The 19,051-nt window shown below is 34.0% G+C and overlaps 1 protein-coding gene across 5 annotated transcripts in view; it reads left to right on the top strand.

The window, feature by feature from the left end:
* The window catches only part of GSAP (gamma-secretase activating protein), a 102,383-nt gene that overhangs the window by 23,281 nt on the left and 60,051 nt on the right, over positions 1–19,051 (top strand). For 4 of the 5 annotated variants that reach the window (XR_012482418.1, XM_074268462.1, XM_074268459.1 and 1 more), the window contains exons 5-12: positions 30–80; positions 5,595–5,683; positions 8,127–8,196; positions 9,256–9,305; positions 11,471–11,575; positions 11,814–11,873; positions 12,793–12,836; positions 16,006–16,091. Coding sequence is in view for 4 of the 5 variants with exons in the window: in XM_074268462.1 (XP_074124563.1) it covers positions 30–80; positions 5,595–5,683; positions 8,127–8,196; positions 9,256–9,305; positions 11,471–11,575; positions 11,814–11,873; positions 12,793–12,836; positions 16,006–16,091 (555 nt within the window). In the remaining variant the exon portion in view is untranslated. The remainder of the gene's footprint in view (positions 1–29; positions 81–5,594; positions 5,684–8,126; positions 8,197–9,255; positions 9,306–11,470; positions 11,576–11,813; positions 11,874–12,792; positions 12,837–16,005; positions 16,092–19,051) is intronic. The other variant, XM_074268461.1, reaches the window with a different exon arrangement.

Genomic DNA, 19,051 nt, shown 5'->3' with positions numbered 1-19,051 from the left:
AATAAAACTTTCTGCTTTTCTCCCATTAGCTGTCAGTTTTATACAGTCAGCTAAGGAAAGAAGGAATGAACTTCAACCAGGTAATACAGTTTTTTTTTTTAACCTGTATTTCTTAATAGTGATCAGTCTTTTTCAGGTTCTTGCATGGAAAGAAAAGAAGCATTTGGTAAGGGCTTAATATTGGCTAACCCTGTGCTAAGCACAGGAGATACAATATACAAGCCAAAGAAAAAATAATCCCCGCCCTCAAAGAGCTTACATTCTAATGAGTGACTGTATTCAAAAGGAACTGAAAAGTGGTTTTTGAATGGGGAAGGAGGAAGATATTCAGTATTAGGAGCATGATTTTAAACTCCAGAAAATCAGGAACAGGCCTTGGATGAGAAAGAAGGTAGGTTGGTCTGGGCACATCTGCAAAATACATAGAATTTCAAGAGTTTTGAACATGTATTATTCATTTTTTTTAGAGTGAAATGTCCTAGAATCATGAGATATTTGAGTTTTGTATAATTCCAAATATATGGTGAATGCTCAACTAATCTTGAATAAATACTTGTCTATTTTTGAAGGCCAGGCTTCTCAGTGAATCTTTGTCTAGCACCTCACAATGTTCTTTCCTTCCCATGAGTGCCCTTAGCACTTTTTTGTTTTTTTTGGACTTTACTATTCATCTGACTTCTCAAATAATTGTTCACGATATGAAACACATTTGTGCAAAGCTTGAGTTTGGAATATGAAAACTTGAGTTTGCAAATCACCCTGGATCTACCTCTGGGAAGCATTCTCTAGCAATTTAATTTAATTTCTGTAATATCTGGGCACTATCTGTCTTCATCTAAAGGAAGAAGTCAGAATATTAGGGTCTCGTAGGGGTCTTAATGAAGCTTCTTGCCCTATCCCCTTGGCCTTTTCGTTCTTTCCTGATAATTGGCTTGTGAAATATTTTTGGTTTTGTAAAAACTATATGACTCATTTATACTTAATTACCATATAGTATAGAAATTATTATGGAATTGAGATTGGGACTGTACCTGTGATTTCACTGGGCAAGAAATCTCCTAGATGAGAATTCATTATAGTGGAGCAAATATCTTCTTTACAATTTATCACTATAGTTGCCTGGAACACTGAAAGGTTAAGTAACTTGTCCCCAGCCAGTATATATCATAGGCTGAACTTGTACTCAGATTTTTCTAGCTTTGAAGTCGGCTCTCCTATCACTATGCCATACTTACTTAGATGAATGATATTACTTTGTTAATTTATTTATACTTAGATATCACTTTAATTTTTAATATTTATAAATTTTATATTTTATTTATATATGTTATGTTTAGATATTAAATGATATTTATATTATATATTTATTTGTTATATAGAATTAAATATATGTATGTATATCTATGTGTAGATATAGAGAGAGACAGACAGACAGACAGACACACACAGAGAGAGGTTTTGTTCATATATGCTCAGCATTCATAATTTCTTTTTTTATGTGACTTGATGGGGAGGGGAAGGGAACAAATATTTATTAAGTGCCTACTATATGCTTGGCCCTAAGCTAAGAGTTTTATAAATATTACCTCATTTGAGCCTTCCAATAACTTTGTGAGGTAGGTATTACTATTATTCTCAAATGAAACCGAAGCTCTGTCCTTAGATTTGCCTAAGATCAATAGCTGGTGAATATCTGAAATTGGATTTGAACAGAATGTTCTATCTGCTGTTTCATCTAGCTGTCTCCTTGATGATATAGCTAGTTACACACAGCTTTAAAGAACTAAAGGAAGCACTGATAGAGTTGTTAGGTATCTGTGGAGTTTCTCTCCCCATGGAGCTCCTTCAGGACATTTTTTCTATCTTTAGAGCTGTTAGTACAGTGCTTGAAATAGAATAGAGTAGAATTTGCATTCTTATCCTTTGTCAACATTCATTAAAAAACTTTTAGTGTGCTTTCTATGAGCTAAATAACAGGGCCACAAGAGTCAAGACCATGGGTAGGTGAGGCAAGAAGCTATATAGTATATTATTCACAGGAGGTGAAGGACAGGGGAAAAATCACTTTATAATAGAAAAAAAATAAATGCACACATTTTGAATGCCATTAAATTTTATCCTCCTGGATACATACAGATATTTGCTTTGTGATAAATCAATTCCTATGTATTACAAGGTAAACAATTAGCTACCCAAATTCTTTTTTCTGGCATTGGTTATAAGAAATAGTCTCTGTAATCAGATCTTTCATAGTCTGGTTGGAGAGAGAGGATATACATAGAAAGATATTAGCACAAATACAAAACAGGACAAGCTTATCCTAAATGAGTGATAAAACTAACATATGCTAAAGACCACAAAGAGTTGGAGTTTGGTTCAAGAGTGACAACAAAAATTCTTCTACTGAGCTTTCAAGATGCTATGGAATCTGCCTCTCCTTCCCATACTAGCATAGGCTCCCTCTCCATCCTTCTCTTTATTGTTCCTGTCCATGTCAAGCTTAGAACTGCCCCCAAGCCTTTGTGCTGTTCCCTCTGCTTGGAATTCCAGAGTTTAATTCAACCCACATTTATCAGGTTCCTGATCAGTGCAAGAGTACTAACTTACCCTGTGAGAGGCTTTGAAATTTAGATTCCATGTTTTCTGTTTTCCTAGAGCTTAACAAGAAACTCAGTGAAAAATGTATCATGACAAGTATGCCAGAGAGGTGACAAACCATCCGCTATATGGAGAATAAGTGAAAGAGGAAGTTCATTCCTGACTGAAGGCAGTCAAGGAAGGATGCATGGAGGAAGAAGAATGATTTGAGTTGGGCTTTAAAGATGGGGGGGCAGCTAGATGGCACAGTAAATAGAGCACAAATCTGACCTCAGACACTTAACACTTCCTCGCTGTGTGACCCTGGGCAAGTCACTTAACCCCAATTGCTTTAGCCGAAAAAAAAAATTTAAAAAGAAAAAAAAAAAAAGAAATAAGAAGCAGATTGGAGGGATAGAAAATAAACTCAGCTATAGACATGTTGAGGATGAGGTACTAATTAGATATTCAGTCAGAGCATTATGTAGATAGTTGAAAATATGGGGCGGGAACTCAAAAGAGATTTGGAAATCATTGGTGTGAAATAACATTTGGATCTATAAAAATAAATGAAGATACCAGAAACAGTATTATCAGAGACATGCTATAGAACTAGAAAATACTCACTTTAAGAATTTATAAGCATTGGTCTGGAGTCGAGGACTGAGTTCAAATCCAGCCTCAGACACTTAACACTTACTAAATGTGACCCTGGGCAAGTCATTTACTCTTAATTGATTTGTAAAAAAAGAATGTCTGAAGAGGGAAGGGAGTCAGCAAAGGAAACAGAGTGAAAGTGGTAGGAGAGCCAGAAGAATGTGGAGTCTTAAAAGTCAAGACAGAAAAAGATTGAGATCCTCCAAGAAGGGGGATTGTCAACCCCATCAAATGTTATAAAATCAGGATGATTGAAGATGGAGAAGAAATTGCTAAATTTAGGAATTAAGATATTATTGGTATTCTTGAAAAGGACAGTTTCAGTAGTGTGGTTAAGACTGAAGTTAGATTACAAAGAACTGAGGAATGTTTAGTCTTTTGTCTCGCCACCTATCCATCTATTATTCAAACTTAGTCTCAAGGTAAAATCATTGGTAACCTTGCAATGAGCAGTTTCAAGTGTGATAAAGACAGAAACCAGATTACAAGGGATCCAGGGAATGTTTTATCTTTTATTTTGCCACTGATTCACCCACTAACCAAATTTAGTTTATCTGTAAAGTTTTCTTTAATTACTAGTGTATCCCACTCTCATCCTTATTCCCTGAATTGTTCATTTTTAATCAGTGTCACATACTTATTTCATAGATGCATAGAATGTTAGAAATGGAAAGGACTTTAGACATCAGCTAGTCCAATCTTTTTTTTTTTTTTTACAGATGAAAAACTGAAGCCAAGAAAAGTGATGTGAAACAAAAATAATAATAAACATTTATATAGCACCACCTACTATGTGCCAAGTGCTGTACTAAGTGCTTTGTAAATATTATCTCATTTGAACTGACTTACTGCCACAATAATGAGAGTTGATACTAGAATTCAATTCTTTTTTACCCCATGACATTTCCAGTACACTAAAAGATCATCTCCAATTTTAATAAAAACTTTTCCTAAATAAAATTCTGCTTCATTAGTATATTTTTATATTTTGGTGAAATCTTCGTCAAATATGGGTATTTAACTAGAAGAGATTTGAAAGATAATAGCCTTAATTTTAAAGACTTATGAGAGTATCCTTAAAATACTTACAGATGCTTAAAATAATGTAGTAATGTGGCCAAGATTATAGGCTAAAGCTTCCTTTGTACGAGCCAAATAGTTTTGTATTTGTACTATAGTGACAGATTTCATTTTAACATTGGTAATATTGTATATAAAAACATTGTCTATTAAATACATAGTGTATTATGTATTGTGATAGTTGGAGGGGATTAGTACAGCTAGAAGAGAGAGTAACTCAGTGAATGCAAATATTCCATTATTGGAGAAAAAACCAATTTGGAGCACAATCCAGATTGTATGATATCTCATACACACACATAAAATCACATTATTTTTGTTTACCTGTAGTGTTTGCCATGGAACTAAATTGTGTGAAATAGTTTAGCTGCTGCCAGGTGAAGAACAGAGCTCTGTTTGTCATATAACTCCAAGATCCTTGTGTAATTTCTCTGAAAATGGCTTTTCTGAGACTTTTGACTCATTTCATTAATGTGGAAATCCCTAAGCTGCCATATTTTAAATCCACTTGGGCTATTAAAGTATTGTTAATTTCTACTTTAACATTTTTTGGGCTCTTATTCCTGAAACTTTACCTGCTAATTCAGTTGATTTATCATGTTTTCAGCAACCTAATGATACTAATCAAGTCTGTTCATCTACCAGGTGAATATGTGAGGAACTGATAACTAGATGACATTTGTCAGAGAATCAACTTTTGTTTCAAATGTAATTCCTTATCACAGTCTAAACAATTCTTGCAAAACTGGGCATTTATCCACTGCCATCCCTCCTCCTCTCCAATGTCCTGTGATTGGGGCTGATCAAGGACGGCTTTGTTTGCACTTTCCTCTCTTGAAAAACTACTTCTGTGTTCTGGGATGTGTAAATTACATATTGACATGCCACATTTGGGGAAGCTGTCAAGTGGTTTTGAAGTCTGCTCCTCAATTCCAATGGACCTTTGTCATTATTGGATGCTCCTGAATTATGAGAAGTTTATTTGGATTGTGGGAAGGAGCACATCAGCTACTGTCCACACATGAAACTGAATTTTGTTTGTGTGGTATAAACCAATATTCTGGTGTGTTTTTCTGAAAATGGTTTTTCAGGGACTTTCATTTTACTAATGTGAGATTAAGGGTAGGAGATAAATTTAATTCACGTTGATTTCAGAATTTCCCTTAGTTTGTATTCAATTTAAAGGCGTTTGTAGCAATTTTTCCTTTCATTAGCTTTTGGGAAAGAAACAATAATATTTTTAAAAATCTTAATTGCCTAATGTCTTAATTTCGTTGTAGCCTCTAAGTGTTTGACTTTGTTGGTTGAAATTCATCCAGTTAACAATGTGAAGGTCCTGAAGGCTGTTGATAGCTGCATCTGGGTACAGGTAAGTTAATTTGTCACTAATCAATCATCTTATTCTAAAGGCATGAAACTCCAATTAAGGTTGATAAAAACATTTTTCTGTAGCATCAAAGATGTAAATGCACTAATTTTATATGCAGCGTTTCTATTTTGTACTCACAAAGTGAAACAGTTAAGCTTAAGAGGCATCTCTTTTATCCAATCAAATTGGCCTATTCCTTGTTCCCTTACTTGTCATTCTATCTTCTGCCTATATCTTTACACAAATGGTTTCCCATATCTGGATTTTTTTTTATGTCCATGTTGTAGAAATTCTTAGCTTTCTTGAATGCACAGTTCAGAGTTTAGCTTCTATAGGAGTCCATTCCTCATTCTCCTTGGTTCTTAGCCTCTTTCCTTCTGAAAATTTCTGTTATTTTGTATATACTTTTCTTTGTGGGGCTTTGTTTGCTTGTTTCACCTTGGCTCTGCATTGTCCAAATAGATCCCAGTCCATACCTTTCGAAAATCTAGGTTAGGATTTAGGACTAAACCATTTTTGATGTTCATTTTTTTCCTCCAAAGAAAAACTTGCTGGTCACTTCCACTTAATGGTCTCAAAGATGGCTTCCACTGCTTAGGGCCCCAGGAAACAGCCTTCCAAGATGAGCCTTTTTCTTTTTACCCATGGGAATGGCCAAGTTGGGATGAGGGGAAAAGAACTGTTATGGAAAGTTTCTTGAAAGAACATATTGCTTCTCATGAAGAGAGAGCAGAGGGAAAAGAGCTTCAGGTCATTTAAAGATCCATTCATTAATCAGCTCTTTCTGCTCTGTGGATGGAAAAGGAACTTCCTTGACATCTCAAAACGGAAAGCCCTCCTCTGATAAGTCACATGTATATTTCTGAGTCCAATTCAAACTTGTATTTAGGGCACAAGATTAATTTCTTTTGGTATTTCTAGAGAAACTTACTCTAGTCTTTCTCCCCTATCCCTGGTACCTCATATCACTATTTTCCTTTCTCCTATAATATATACATATTAAGAATCCTGAATTAAATCTGTAATTGAAATTTGTGTTATTGAACATTTTAAAACTTAAGTTTTAACACCAAGCAACTCAACAAAATTTGAGTTATTGGTCCTAATAATAGCATCTTTGAACTGATGACATTCTCATATATGCTCTAATAGACCAATGTGGCCACAAATATTCCACAAAAAAGATAAGTTTACTCTGCTAGTTTTACTGTATTCCTTCAAAAATCAGAGTAGCAGAAAGGAGAATAATTTGAAGGAAAGTATTTCCAGGTCTAAGCAAATCTCATAAAATATAGTATTAGTTTTTTGTTTATCTTTAGTCATATTATACATTCCTCTTCTTCATGCATTCTACAATACAGCAAAACTGGCTTTCTTGCTGTTCATCATCTATTTAAGAAATGCATTTTGTTTGACCTTCAGAAAAAAATTACTCAGGATATTCACACTTTGGTTGATTAGAGATTCACTGTATCTATATAGGTAGAGCCTAACAGCATAAATATAATATCCTAGGATTTAGATCTGGAAGGAGACTCAGTGGGAATCTCAGTGTTGTGATCTAGTCCAACCCACATGTGCAAAAGTATTTATTTGTAACAGCTTTTTTTGTGGTAACAAAGAATTGGAAAATGAGTGGACACCCATCAATTGCAGAATGGCTGAGCAAGTAGTATAAGAAGATAATGGAATATTATTATTTTATAAAAATGACGAAAAAGCTAATTTTAGAAAGGCCTGGAAAGATTTGCATGAACTGAAGCTCAGAGAAACAAGTAGAACCAAGAACACATTGTACACAATAACAGCAAGCATGTGCAATGATCAGCTATGAAAGGCTTGGTTCTTCTCAGTGGTTCAGTGATCAAAAGCATCTCACCAGGCTTTGGACAGAAAATACCATATGCCTCCAGAAAAAGAACTGTGGAGGTTGAATGAATGTAAATCAACACATGCTATATTCACTTTTTTCTGTTTTTATTTATTCCATGGTTCTTCCCTTTTGTTCTGATTTTTCTCTCCCAATATGATTCATAAAGCAATGTGTATTAAAATAAATAAATTTAAACTTGGAAAAAATGATCTAGTCCAGTACCCTGGTTTTATAGTTTAGAAAATTGGAGCCAAGAGAGATGAATGAATTAAATGTTTTTTGAATTATTAAATATTGATCATTTTTATAGTTCATAAAATAGCAGTACTGGGAATTAAACCTGGATGTTCTGATTCTTTAAAAATCAGTGGGGAGTTTTTTCTATTATACCAGATTCAGCTTCCCTCTCTCCCCAATATAGTCATTGTGTTTTGCATGTATATTCTTTAAATATGTTTCATGGTCCTAAATAAGTTCTGTATCTGGCAGAACACTGATCAGATGCTACTTTTGGAATATCTGTGCTAGTAAGGCAGTTGCTTATGGTTTTGAATAATTTGCTTTTTACAGTTTCTCTACCCAATTGATGAAAGAAATCCTTTCCCAGAGAGCCATCTGTTACTGATTTCAGAAGAGAAATGTAAGTGTCTATTTATTTTTCAGTTAGTATTTAGTAGATATTTTGGTAAAAAATGTACATATATTAATGAAGCCTTACAAATAAAAATGACCTACTTTCTGAGCTTTCCAAGCTTATTTGAATGACTTATAAAACTAGACATAGCGCCCATTCCTTTGATGTAAATTTAATAGCAGAACTAATTTCCCACAGAGGTGACTTTTCCTAACTACTTTTGATTGCCTCATCCTTTTGAAGTTTTCTCACATGTAGATGTGAACTACTCAATTACATTTGGGAAGAGGTGAAATTTGGGAGATGCTTCTTCAAAATAGGCAAATATATTCCACAATTTGATGCTATGGGCTTTACTGAATCTGTTGTCAGGGATAAAAGCTGTTGCCAGGAGGCAGCCAATTCTCCTGATCAGTGTGGGATTTGGGTATGTGTGCAGCAATACTCAAGCTTTTGCTTCAGTCCCATGGTGACCAGAAGTGCACACATGGATGCTTTAGGGAGAGGTGGTAGTGATCTCACTTGTCCAGTGACACGCAAGTGATTGTCCATAAAGTTATTTTAAAGCTATGTGAAGATTTTATCCTGATGAGACTGCCGCAGGTTAGAATTCTCTTCTCCCTACCCTCCAATTATCTTGTGTAATGGTTTTTTTTCCCCCAAGGTACGTTAATTTGAGTGGTCTAGTTTTATATGTGTATTGAAGCCGAATTCTGAACTATAGTGTTATATTTTGTTTTTTTTCCCGAAGGTTGATGTGTGAGTAATTGGTTAGTGCTTCAGAAAGAAGCACAGCTAAAGTTAAAAGCATTATGCATTATGGACATTTCAGTGCTGAGTAAATGCAGGGCTTGAAAGAGACCATGGGGTGGAAAAGGGCACTGTTTTTAATTGAGCATTTATTGTGAGGGCACCATCTGGAGTTGGACTGCTTTGTGTTCTGTCATTTAATCTGTATTCCCACAGGGCTTTGTTTATAACTGCTTCTGTGCCAAATCATTAACTGGAAGTCTTAGTTCTATTTGTCATAAATATTGAATTTTGCTTCCTTTTTTATTTTTTAAGATATTGAACAATTTCATATCCAAGTCTTCAGGGAAGATGAAAATAGAGTGGTAAGTACTTCAACCCTCTCTACCTCCATGATTCAAAATTCTTTGGCAAACAATTCATTCCTATCATTTTTTTAAAAGACAGAGTAATACTATTGGGATATAAATATAATGTTTTGTCTATAACTTTATAGAATGATGATGATGATGACAATAATAGCTGACATTTATATAAAGCTTTAAGATTTGCAAGGTATTTTACAAAGATTCTCTCTCTCTTTTTTTCCTCACAAAACCCTGAGAAGTTGGTGATAATATTCTCATTTTTCAGATGAGTAAACTGAGGCAGACAGAGGTTTAAGTGACATAGCCAGTAAGTGTCAGGAGAAGTAGTTGAACTCAGGTGTCCCTGATTTTAGGTCCAGTGCTTTATTTACTTGTGTCACTTAGCTGCATTTTATCATCCAGTCATATTTTTATCTGTAAGGGATACAAGCTATCACGAGGCTGTAGAAAGGTTGCTGGAGTTAATCGATGAACATGGATTTGAATTCTACTTTTGTAACTGTCTACCTTCTCCAGATCTCAGTTTCTTTCTCTGTTAAAAAAAAAAGAAGGGGTTGAACCAAGTGATTTTTAAAATCTTTCTACCATTAATCTAAGATTCCATGATTTCCCTCAAATCTGCTACAAACTTATAGATTTGACCAAATGAGGATACTAATAATATAAGAAATGCTAATGTTTACAAAGTGCTTTAAGGATTACAAAATACATTACATATAATATCTCATTTGATAATCATAATAGGTGTGTGAAATATATACTACAGATATTATTATACATATTTTACATATATGAAAATGGAATCACAGTAAGATTGAATTGGCACCGAACTAGAAAGTATTGGAAGGGGATTTGAGCCCAGATTTCTCCTGACTTTAAATTGCATATCCTTTCCATTATGGATGATTTGAAAATTAGCCTGAATTGTTCAAGACTGGCAGGCAAATTTTCCTAGTGCCTGCTTGACTCTTGCAGAATGCTCTCTGCATTAGCTAGGATCCATCCATAGGAGATGAGAGGAAACCAGTCTTCAGGCTGCAGACTAGTCTCCTATCATCCTTAAATGATGCAGCATGTTAGAGTGGATTTCAAATAGGCAAAATCCCATCCCCCCCCATATCAGCCCTTGAAGAGAAATTTACCCTAATTTTAAAATGCAACTAAAAGTTAACTCTTCCCCCACCTTGGTTGTCCCTTTATTTCTACTCTTGGTCTACCTGATTCAGTATTAGCTTACTTTGATTTACCCTGATGGGTAAATTGGGATGAGGGGTGACAATTATAGAAATGCTATAATTAACTGCAGGATAGTAAATATAGTGATTCTCAAATTTTTTGGACTCAGGACCTTTTTATAACTTTTTTCCTGAGGCAATTGCCCAGAGCCACACAGCTAGGAAATATTAAGTGTCTGAAGCTGGATTTCAACTCAATCTTGACTTGAGGGCCGGTATTCTCACCATTGCACCATCTAGCTGCCCCCCCCCTTTTATAACTTTTAAACTTTACTGTGGATACCCCCCTTTCAAAAACTTTTGTTTATATAAGATTTATTTATTAGTAATTACCCTATTAGAAATTTAATTGTCTCATTATTATTATGAAAATTGTTTTGACCTTGTAGATCTCTGGGGATACCAGGCTTTGAGAAACATCTGGTAGTAGAAGGAACCCTGGTTTGTTAATAAGGATACCTGAGTCTGAAACTTACTTCCACATCTAACCCCTTGGATGAATGGCTTTGGAAAAAATCACTTAGCCTCAGTTTTTTATCTATAAAGTGAAGTGATTGAACTAGATGACCTGTCTGGTACTTTCCTGTTATGTAATTCTGTATTGTTTCAGATAAGTATTTGACTGTAACTCTGGGCATGTTTGTCTGCCTCTCCTTTGCCTTCAAAAGTGAGATGACATCATCAGGTCATGAAGGGTTACAATGTCTGAATTACCTGTTGCTTTGCACTGGCTATGGACTAACTTAGATGCTTCTCTGAAAATGCAAATGATGATGAAGTCCCTATCTGAAAGAATGGTTGGAAGAATTTATTAATTAAATATTTAAGAACAATTTTCATCCATGGGAGTCTTATTTGCTGATGCCAGTTATTTTTCTTTTTTAAAAGTAGTTATATAAAGTCTAAAAACCCATTTTACTCCATCAGGTGATTAGAAATTCTGGTCCGCTCCCAAGAGACAGAATTGTTGAGGACTTTGTTTGGGCCCAATGGGATATGTCAGAACAGAGATTGTACTATTTCGTCCTGAAGGTAAAAAAAAAAAAGGAATCTAGTTGACATTCTCTTTTTTCTATATACAAGTTTGTATTCCTTATGAATATTACTTTTAAGCTATATTATTTGGAGATGTAGTTTTGTCAAAAAGTGGTAAAAATGTTCTCTTTCTAGTTATATCTGTTGTCTATCTCTTTAGTTTTCAACAGTGACCTGTATTGTTATGTATTACTTCATTAATTTTGATAATAAATTGACTTTTTATTTTTTTTAGAAATCAGAAAGTATCTTAAAATGCATCCAGTTTTATGCTGATGAGAATTTTAATTTAATAGTAAGTTCAGTCTTTACTTATATATTTTTCCTTGTAAGTGAATTTGTATAGTCGATTACCCTTTTGAGGTATAATGCCTTCAGAGGAATTATAAAATAATATTTAAGCATTCAGAACTTTCTAAGCAGGGTCATGTATTAGATAAAGAAAGACATTGAAAAAGTTAGTAATGAAATGTACTTTGAGGAGTCAGTATCTCAGATTTCTAAGTAGGATTAGTAAGACATTAGACTATAGTTGTTAGTTTTATGCAGTTAAATATCTTCATATTTGCCCCCAGAATAATTTGGGGATGTAAGAATGGTGGAGGAGAACCATGTAAGCATGTATTGATTAATCAGAAAAAAATTCATCACTAGCTCAAACATCACGCAACATTATTTCACATGAAACAAACACTTGCTCAACAGTACAGTTGAATTATTGATTGAGACTGTATTCCATGGGTTTTATAGCAGTTTAATAGTTGATTGTGACTTACAGACTTGCTAAAATGTTCTTTATTAATTCCATTCAATTCTAAAGCTATGTTGACATTGCCACAGAATTATACATTACAGCTGTTACCTATTCCTCTATTGGACTCTCATGAGTTTATATGGCCACAGCTTTCCTTGGATTCCTTAAAGGAGCTCATTTTCTAGAGAAGATTTGCCAAATCTGATCTTAAAAGATATAAATGAACCTACTATGAAAACTACATTAGGATTATAAAGAAATAATACATTTTTAAAAACTCAACTGAGTTTTTATGATCAAGCTTTTTTTGAATCATCCCAAGTGATGTCGATGACTAAGCTCAAATTGCTCAAAGATACAGAGATAGCCTAGATTGTCTGAAGATACTATATTTTCCTTTCCTTTTGTTAATATAATTTTTTTTTTTGCTTCCTTCTAACCCCTACCCCTGACTTTCAAGTTTGAAGTTCCCCTGGACATTTCGTTTGGTGACACCAGATTAACGTAAGTAGTTCATGGATTACTTTTGAATTTTTTAATAGAGAAATAGACAAAATGATTCATGATCCTACCTTCCCTTTATATAGAAGGCTACTTAAGGACAGGGGTCATGGTTTATTTAGTCCCTGTGATATTTAGTGCAGTTTCATAACACCCAGTTGACATGTGACAAGTGTTGACTTATATCTTATCACAAATATGGGATTTTCCTGAAACATATCTGTGGAACAGGGAAGAAGGCAAAAGTTTTCTTTGTGGAGGAAATCTACTTCTCTATTATACTATGACCGTAGTTAAATTAACTACTTTATCCGAGAGTGGATCTCAAAGTTCATAATTGTAAATAAAGTTAGTCACATTGATTTACAATCTTTTTGATTCTATTTCCATTTATTTTGAATAATGGAGGTGTTTCTTTTTTTCCTTGTGATAGAAGGAAAAGCTTCTTATTGATCCTGATTACCAAATAGAAGTAAGATATAATTTTTTAAAGTTTTATTGATGCCTTTAGATTTTATATAATAGCAATTTCTTTAAATCTTCCCCTTTTGATTGGCTTTGTAACAAAAGAAAATTATTAAGTAAAAATGCCACATTGCCCCTCTTTTCTCTGCTTTTAGGAGAGAGTCAGCATTCATTCTTTGCTCTCCAGAAGGTTTTTGATTTTCAATTAAGGAATGTCATGTTTATATTTAATATGTATGGGAATGCCTGCCATCTAGGGGAGGAGGTGAAGGGAAGGAGGGGAAAATTCGGAACAGAAGGGAGTACAAGGGATAATGTTGTAAAAAATTACCTATGCATATGTACTGTCAAAAAATGTTATAATTATAAAATTAATAAAAAAAAAAAGCAGTAGATAGGGCAATGGACCAAATGTCAGGAAGACCTTGGTTGAAATCTGGTGTCAAACATTTACTTATACCAAGATAAAGTTAAAATGGATTCACATGGAACCTATACAAAAATTGACCATGTATTAGAGCATAAAAACCTGAAAATTAAATACAGAAAGGCAGAAATAGTAAATGTATTTTTTTCAGATCACAATGCAAAAAAAATTACGTGCAAACATTAGAAAAAAAAAAAAGGAATGTCATGTTTAAAACAAAGGAACAAAACTAACCTCATAAGTGTCCAAGCGTATGTTCCCCTGGACATTTTAGCTTCTGAACAGAGCTGAGATAGTAGGGGGGTAAATGTATGCAGAGAGCACAGCAGAGAATGCCATGTTTTTAATATCAGGAATGCTACTCATCATATAGGTATTAATTTTGTGAAAAGTCAAATTGTATGTGTTACAATAAAGTCTGACTTTAGGCACCAACATTGTGTGCATGTATGTGTGCAATTTTCCAAACTTGCCTAGAGCACAGAAATGCCTCTTCTAGCTCTTATTCATTTTTTTCATCTACTTTTTTATCCAAAAGATAGAATAGCATGAATGTACATGTGATGGAAAGAGACATGATAGGCATCTGCAAGAATTCACACAAGGATATCTAAACATACTAGAACCATCACCTTGAATTAGAATCATATATTACATTTTGCTAGTAGTACGTTTTTTTTTAAAACCACATGAAAATTTTCAGTTCTGCTTCAGTCAGAACATGAAAATAATTTCTCTCTTCTTTTTTCTTAGCATACTGACCTCATTACATTATTGCCGTGTTCAATTTTTATTTTAGGGTGAGAAGAGAAATACCACTATTATTTGTATTTAACAACACCTACCACAAAAAAAAAAATCATAAAAGTACTTTTGCCTTTAGATAAAAAAATGGCAATCTAAATTTTTTGTGGCTCAGATGTCTGTTTGGCAATAAAGTGCTATTTTCTCTGGAATTAATTAGTGTTACCTATGTTCTCTTTTAGAAATGCTATTTCCATTGTAAAATTTATCTTCTTTTTTGAGAAGTCATAGAGTATTAACTCACAGACAATTGACTATTGTTAATAAAAGGAAGTGCTATGCAAATGAAATGATTTCATGCTGAAAGTCAACATTCCCACCCATCCACTATTATTGACCCAGATCTTGGGGAAAAAAAAAAAAAAAAAAAAAAAAAAAAAGGACAGAGTTAGGAGTACAGGGAGGACTACCCAGAAACCTTTATGATACTTCTTTGAGGGAGAAAATTTTCCTTTGTTATAAACCCCATAGTGTTATTCACTATTTTGGGGGAACATTAAAAATTTTAATTAAAACTTTATTTTTAGAACATATTCATGGATAATTTTTCATCATTAGCCCTTGCAAAAACTTGTGTTCCAATTCCCCCCCCCACACACACACACACACATACTTCCCAACCCCTTCCCCTAGATGGTAATCCAATAGATTCCCAAAAAAATCAAAAGTGAAAAACCAACCCATAATTTTCCTTATGAAGTGAGAAGGTTATAATCTTGTTTCTGAATAATTAAAGACAGCATATTGTGTCTGGAAAGGAGTGAAGTATTTAAAAAAAGTATCTGGGGTAATTTAGCATAAATGTTTTCACTGATCGACAAACTACTATGAAGAAATTATCACTGGTTGTCTTCTTTAAATTCTAAAATGAAACCAATTCTTCTAGTTCCTATGAGATAGTTACATAACTTACATGAATAGTGCTGGGTTGGGGATCAGGATGATCTGAGGTCAAATGTGGCCTCATATTTTTACTAGTTATGTGATCTTCGACAAATCAGTTCTTCTCTCTTGCCTCAATAATATTTATAAAGTGCTTAGCCTGGCATATAAAAGGCATTTAATAAATGTTCTCTTTTATCTTTTCTTTTTATGCACATTACCATAGGTTAATCAGAGCAGTTTATGTTGAGTTTTCAGGGATGCTTAACATGAAGAAAGTGATACAGCTAGAATGAGCCAGTGATAGATGAATGAGTGATATTTAGAATAGACCTGAGGGATAATCTCTTCCTACCACCTTATTTCATATGTGAGTGTGGGAAAACCAAAGCTCAGAGATATTAAGTGATTTGCCCACAATGGTCACAGAGATTATTTATGGATGAACTCTAGAATTCAGGGTCTCTGATTTCTTTCTACTGTGCCTATCTCTGTTCTAGTTCAGTGAATAACCATAACTTGCAGGAAGGAACACAGCATATTTTGTAAAACTATTTGCGATGTTTTCTGTTCCTTTTTGTTTGTTTGTTTTAGGCTTGTGAATTTTGGGTATGAAGACTCTCAAAACCAAAAAGTGTTATCCAAAGATCTGAATCTACGTGTTTTTACAAGTCACACAGGTAGAACCAAGTTTATCTTTACCTTTGCTTTTGTTAGTCACCATAAAATATGTATGCTAGAGTTCTCTAAAAATTGTCACATTTCTGACTTGTGTTTTTCTTTTTCTTTTTTTTTTTTATGATTCTTCTTCTTTTTTTAAATTTTATTCATTTTTCCAAATTATCCCCTCCCTCCCTCCCTCCACTCCCTCCCCCCGATGACAGGTAATCCCATACACTGACTTGTGTTTTTCAAAATATTTAGTATTTTCAACTTGAAGAAAATGTCCTAACTAGTCAATGGTGATAAAAGATGAATTGTCCAAGTGTTCTTTGGTTTTCTTTTAAATGTCAGGAGAGAGAATACCATTATGTCCTCCCTCACCCAACTTATTGGGTAGGATTCCTCTTGTTCAGGGATGCAGGTGTAAATGGGTTATAATATGTATCACTGGAAAGAAGTTTCAAATCAATGAGATCACAGCTATATTTCCAAAAATAACTTTCTATAAGACAAATGTATTGTCCTTAAATGGAAGTGAACCATCATTAGAATTTCATAAGCTTTGCAAGGATCAAAGGTCTCTAGTAGACATGTTGGATTCTATGTTATTTAATAGTTTTATCAGTGATAGAAGAAAAAGCATCAATGATATATTCATTTAATAGCTCAAAGTTTAGAGAAAGATAAAACATGTTGGATGACAGACTTGGGAATTACATGGAACATGTAATTCCTATGGAACATAGGTTAGGATATTGGGCTGAATCTAACAAGACAAAATCTAATAGGAAGAAATGCAAAGTGTTACATTTTTTATAAAAGATATCAATTTTTACAAGTACAAAAAGGAGAAGCTTTGGGTCAATATTACTTTTTGAGAAAATCCAACTGATTTTGTGGGCACACACTCAAGATGAATCAAAAGAATAATGCAACAGCCAAAAAAGCTAATATTATGGTAGACTACCTTAAAAAAGTCCACAGTTGTATTCATTTCTGGGAGTCAAACTTTTAGGAAAGAGATAGGTAACTTAGGGGGCATTTTGAAATGCTTTTAAAAAGAATAGTGAAGTCTTGCCACATGATGTTTGGCAATAGAAGTAAGGAATGTAAGCCTGGAGAAAACATAGCATGCAGGAAATATAAAAATTGTTTCCAAATAACTGTCTGAGAAAAAGGATTTGATGAATTCTGCTTGGGCAGAATTAGAGACAAAGAAAAGAAGTTATAAAAAGGCATATTTAAGTTTGACACAAGGAAACACTTCCTAAAAATCAGAGCTGTCCAAATGTCAATGGGCTACCTCAAGAAAGAGGTAGGCCTTCAAATAAAAACCCAACAGCCCCTTGTCAGTAACATTGTAGAGAAATACTCTAGCAAATAGATATTACATAAATGTTAGTTTCTAAGTTATATAACATTTAAAGCACTTTATATACATTATCTCATAGATTTATGATCAGGTAGAAGTTGGAGTAGATGGCCTCTGAGGTTTCTTCCAATCCTGAAAGTCTGTCACAATGTATTAGGTCTTTATACTGGTGTCAATGTTAGATAGAGGTTAGATGGAATAAATATTTAATAAATAGTGCTCTAAAGCTTTCTGAGACATTTCTTTAATTGTTAAAGATCTGAAATTTTATCAATATGGTTTCTCCCTCCAGTGACATCAATCTTAGAATCCTTTCTTTTTTTTTTATTTTAATAGTTTTTATTTACCAGATATATGCATGGGTAATTTTACAACATTAATAATTGCCAAAACTTTTGTTCTAATTTTTCCCCTCCCCCCAGATGGCAGGTTGACCAATACATGTTAAATATGTTAAAGTATAAATTAAATACAATATATGTATACATGTCCAAACAGTTGTTTTGCTGTACAAACAGAATCGGACTTTGAAATAGTGTACAATTAGCCTGTGAAGGAAATCCAAAATGCAGGCAGACAAAAATAGAGGGATTGGAAATTCTATATAGTGGTTCATAGTCATCTCCCAGAGTTCTTTCACTGGATATAGCTGGTTCAGTACATTACTGCTCTATTGGAACTGATTTGACTCATCTCATTATTGAAGAGGGCCATGTCCATCAGAATTGATCATCATATAGTACTGTTGTTGAAGTATACAACGATCTCCTGGTCCTACTCAGAATCCTTTTATAATTAAGTCTTTGAAAATTTCTGTTGCTCCTTTCCCCCAAGAAATTACCTTGTAGCTAACCCATTGTTGAGCCTCTCAAAATTTAGATAGTTTGATTCGGACAACAGATATATAGTCTTTCATCAAGTTTGTTCCTGCTGCCTTTCCATCCTGGCAGGATATTCTAGAGTTTGTATTTCATTGCCTTTATCTTCAAGGACATATGCTAAGTATGATAATTCAACAAAGTAAGACTTACATGAAGATTCTTAAAAACATTACTGCAAATTGTTGGTTGTATTAGCAACATTGCCCCTTCCTCCATTTACTTCCCTAAAAGTCACTAGAACTAAGTCCAAGCCAGCCTCTGTAGCCATTCTCTGGGGGAATAACCCTTTTAGAGATGGGTATCAAGTGGTTATGAACATCAACTGGTAAATGCAAGAACTCTGGCAATAATACTCCTCAGGTCACCGGCTCAAATATTGTCCCAATCCATCTAGTCATTGTCTAGGGAGCAAGCTTTGTGGAAATGAGACTTGACAGCTGCCTAAGAGCCATAATTTCCACCTATTCAACAACCATCCCTACTAAAGACTCCAAAAAGAAGGATTTTGCCACCAAAATCCTTTATGCTGTTAAAGACCTCAAAACCAGAAAAGAATATAATTTTATCAATGGAAGATGCATTACCATTGGGTATACCATTTTGTCTTGCAAATGAATCCTTCTGCATGCATTAGAATGGGAGGTCCTTAAATTCAGGGACTATCTTGCTTTTCTCTTATCCTTATCCAGAGATAAGGACTGTGCTTTGTAGCATAGTCAATGTT

Source organism: Sminthopsis crassicaudata, chromosome 5 (assembly GCF_048593235.1).
Source record: "Sminthopsis crassicaudata isolate SCR6 chromosome 5, ASM4859323v1, whole genome shotgun sequence".
In the NCBI taxonomy this organism is placed as follows: domain Eukaryota; kingdom Metazoa; phylum Chordata; class Mammalia; order Dasyuromorphia; family Dasyuridae; genus Sminthopsis; species Sminthopsis crassicaudata.
This window is presented reverse-complemented; position numbering and strand designations above follow the sequence as displayed.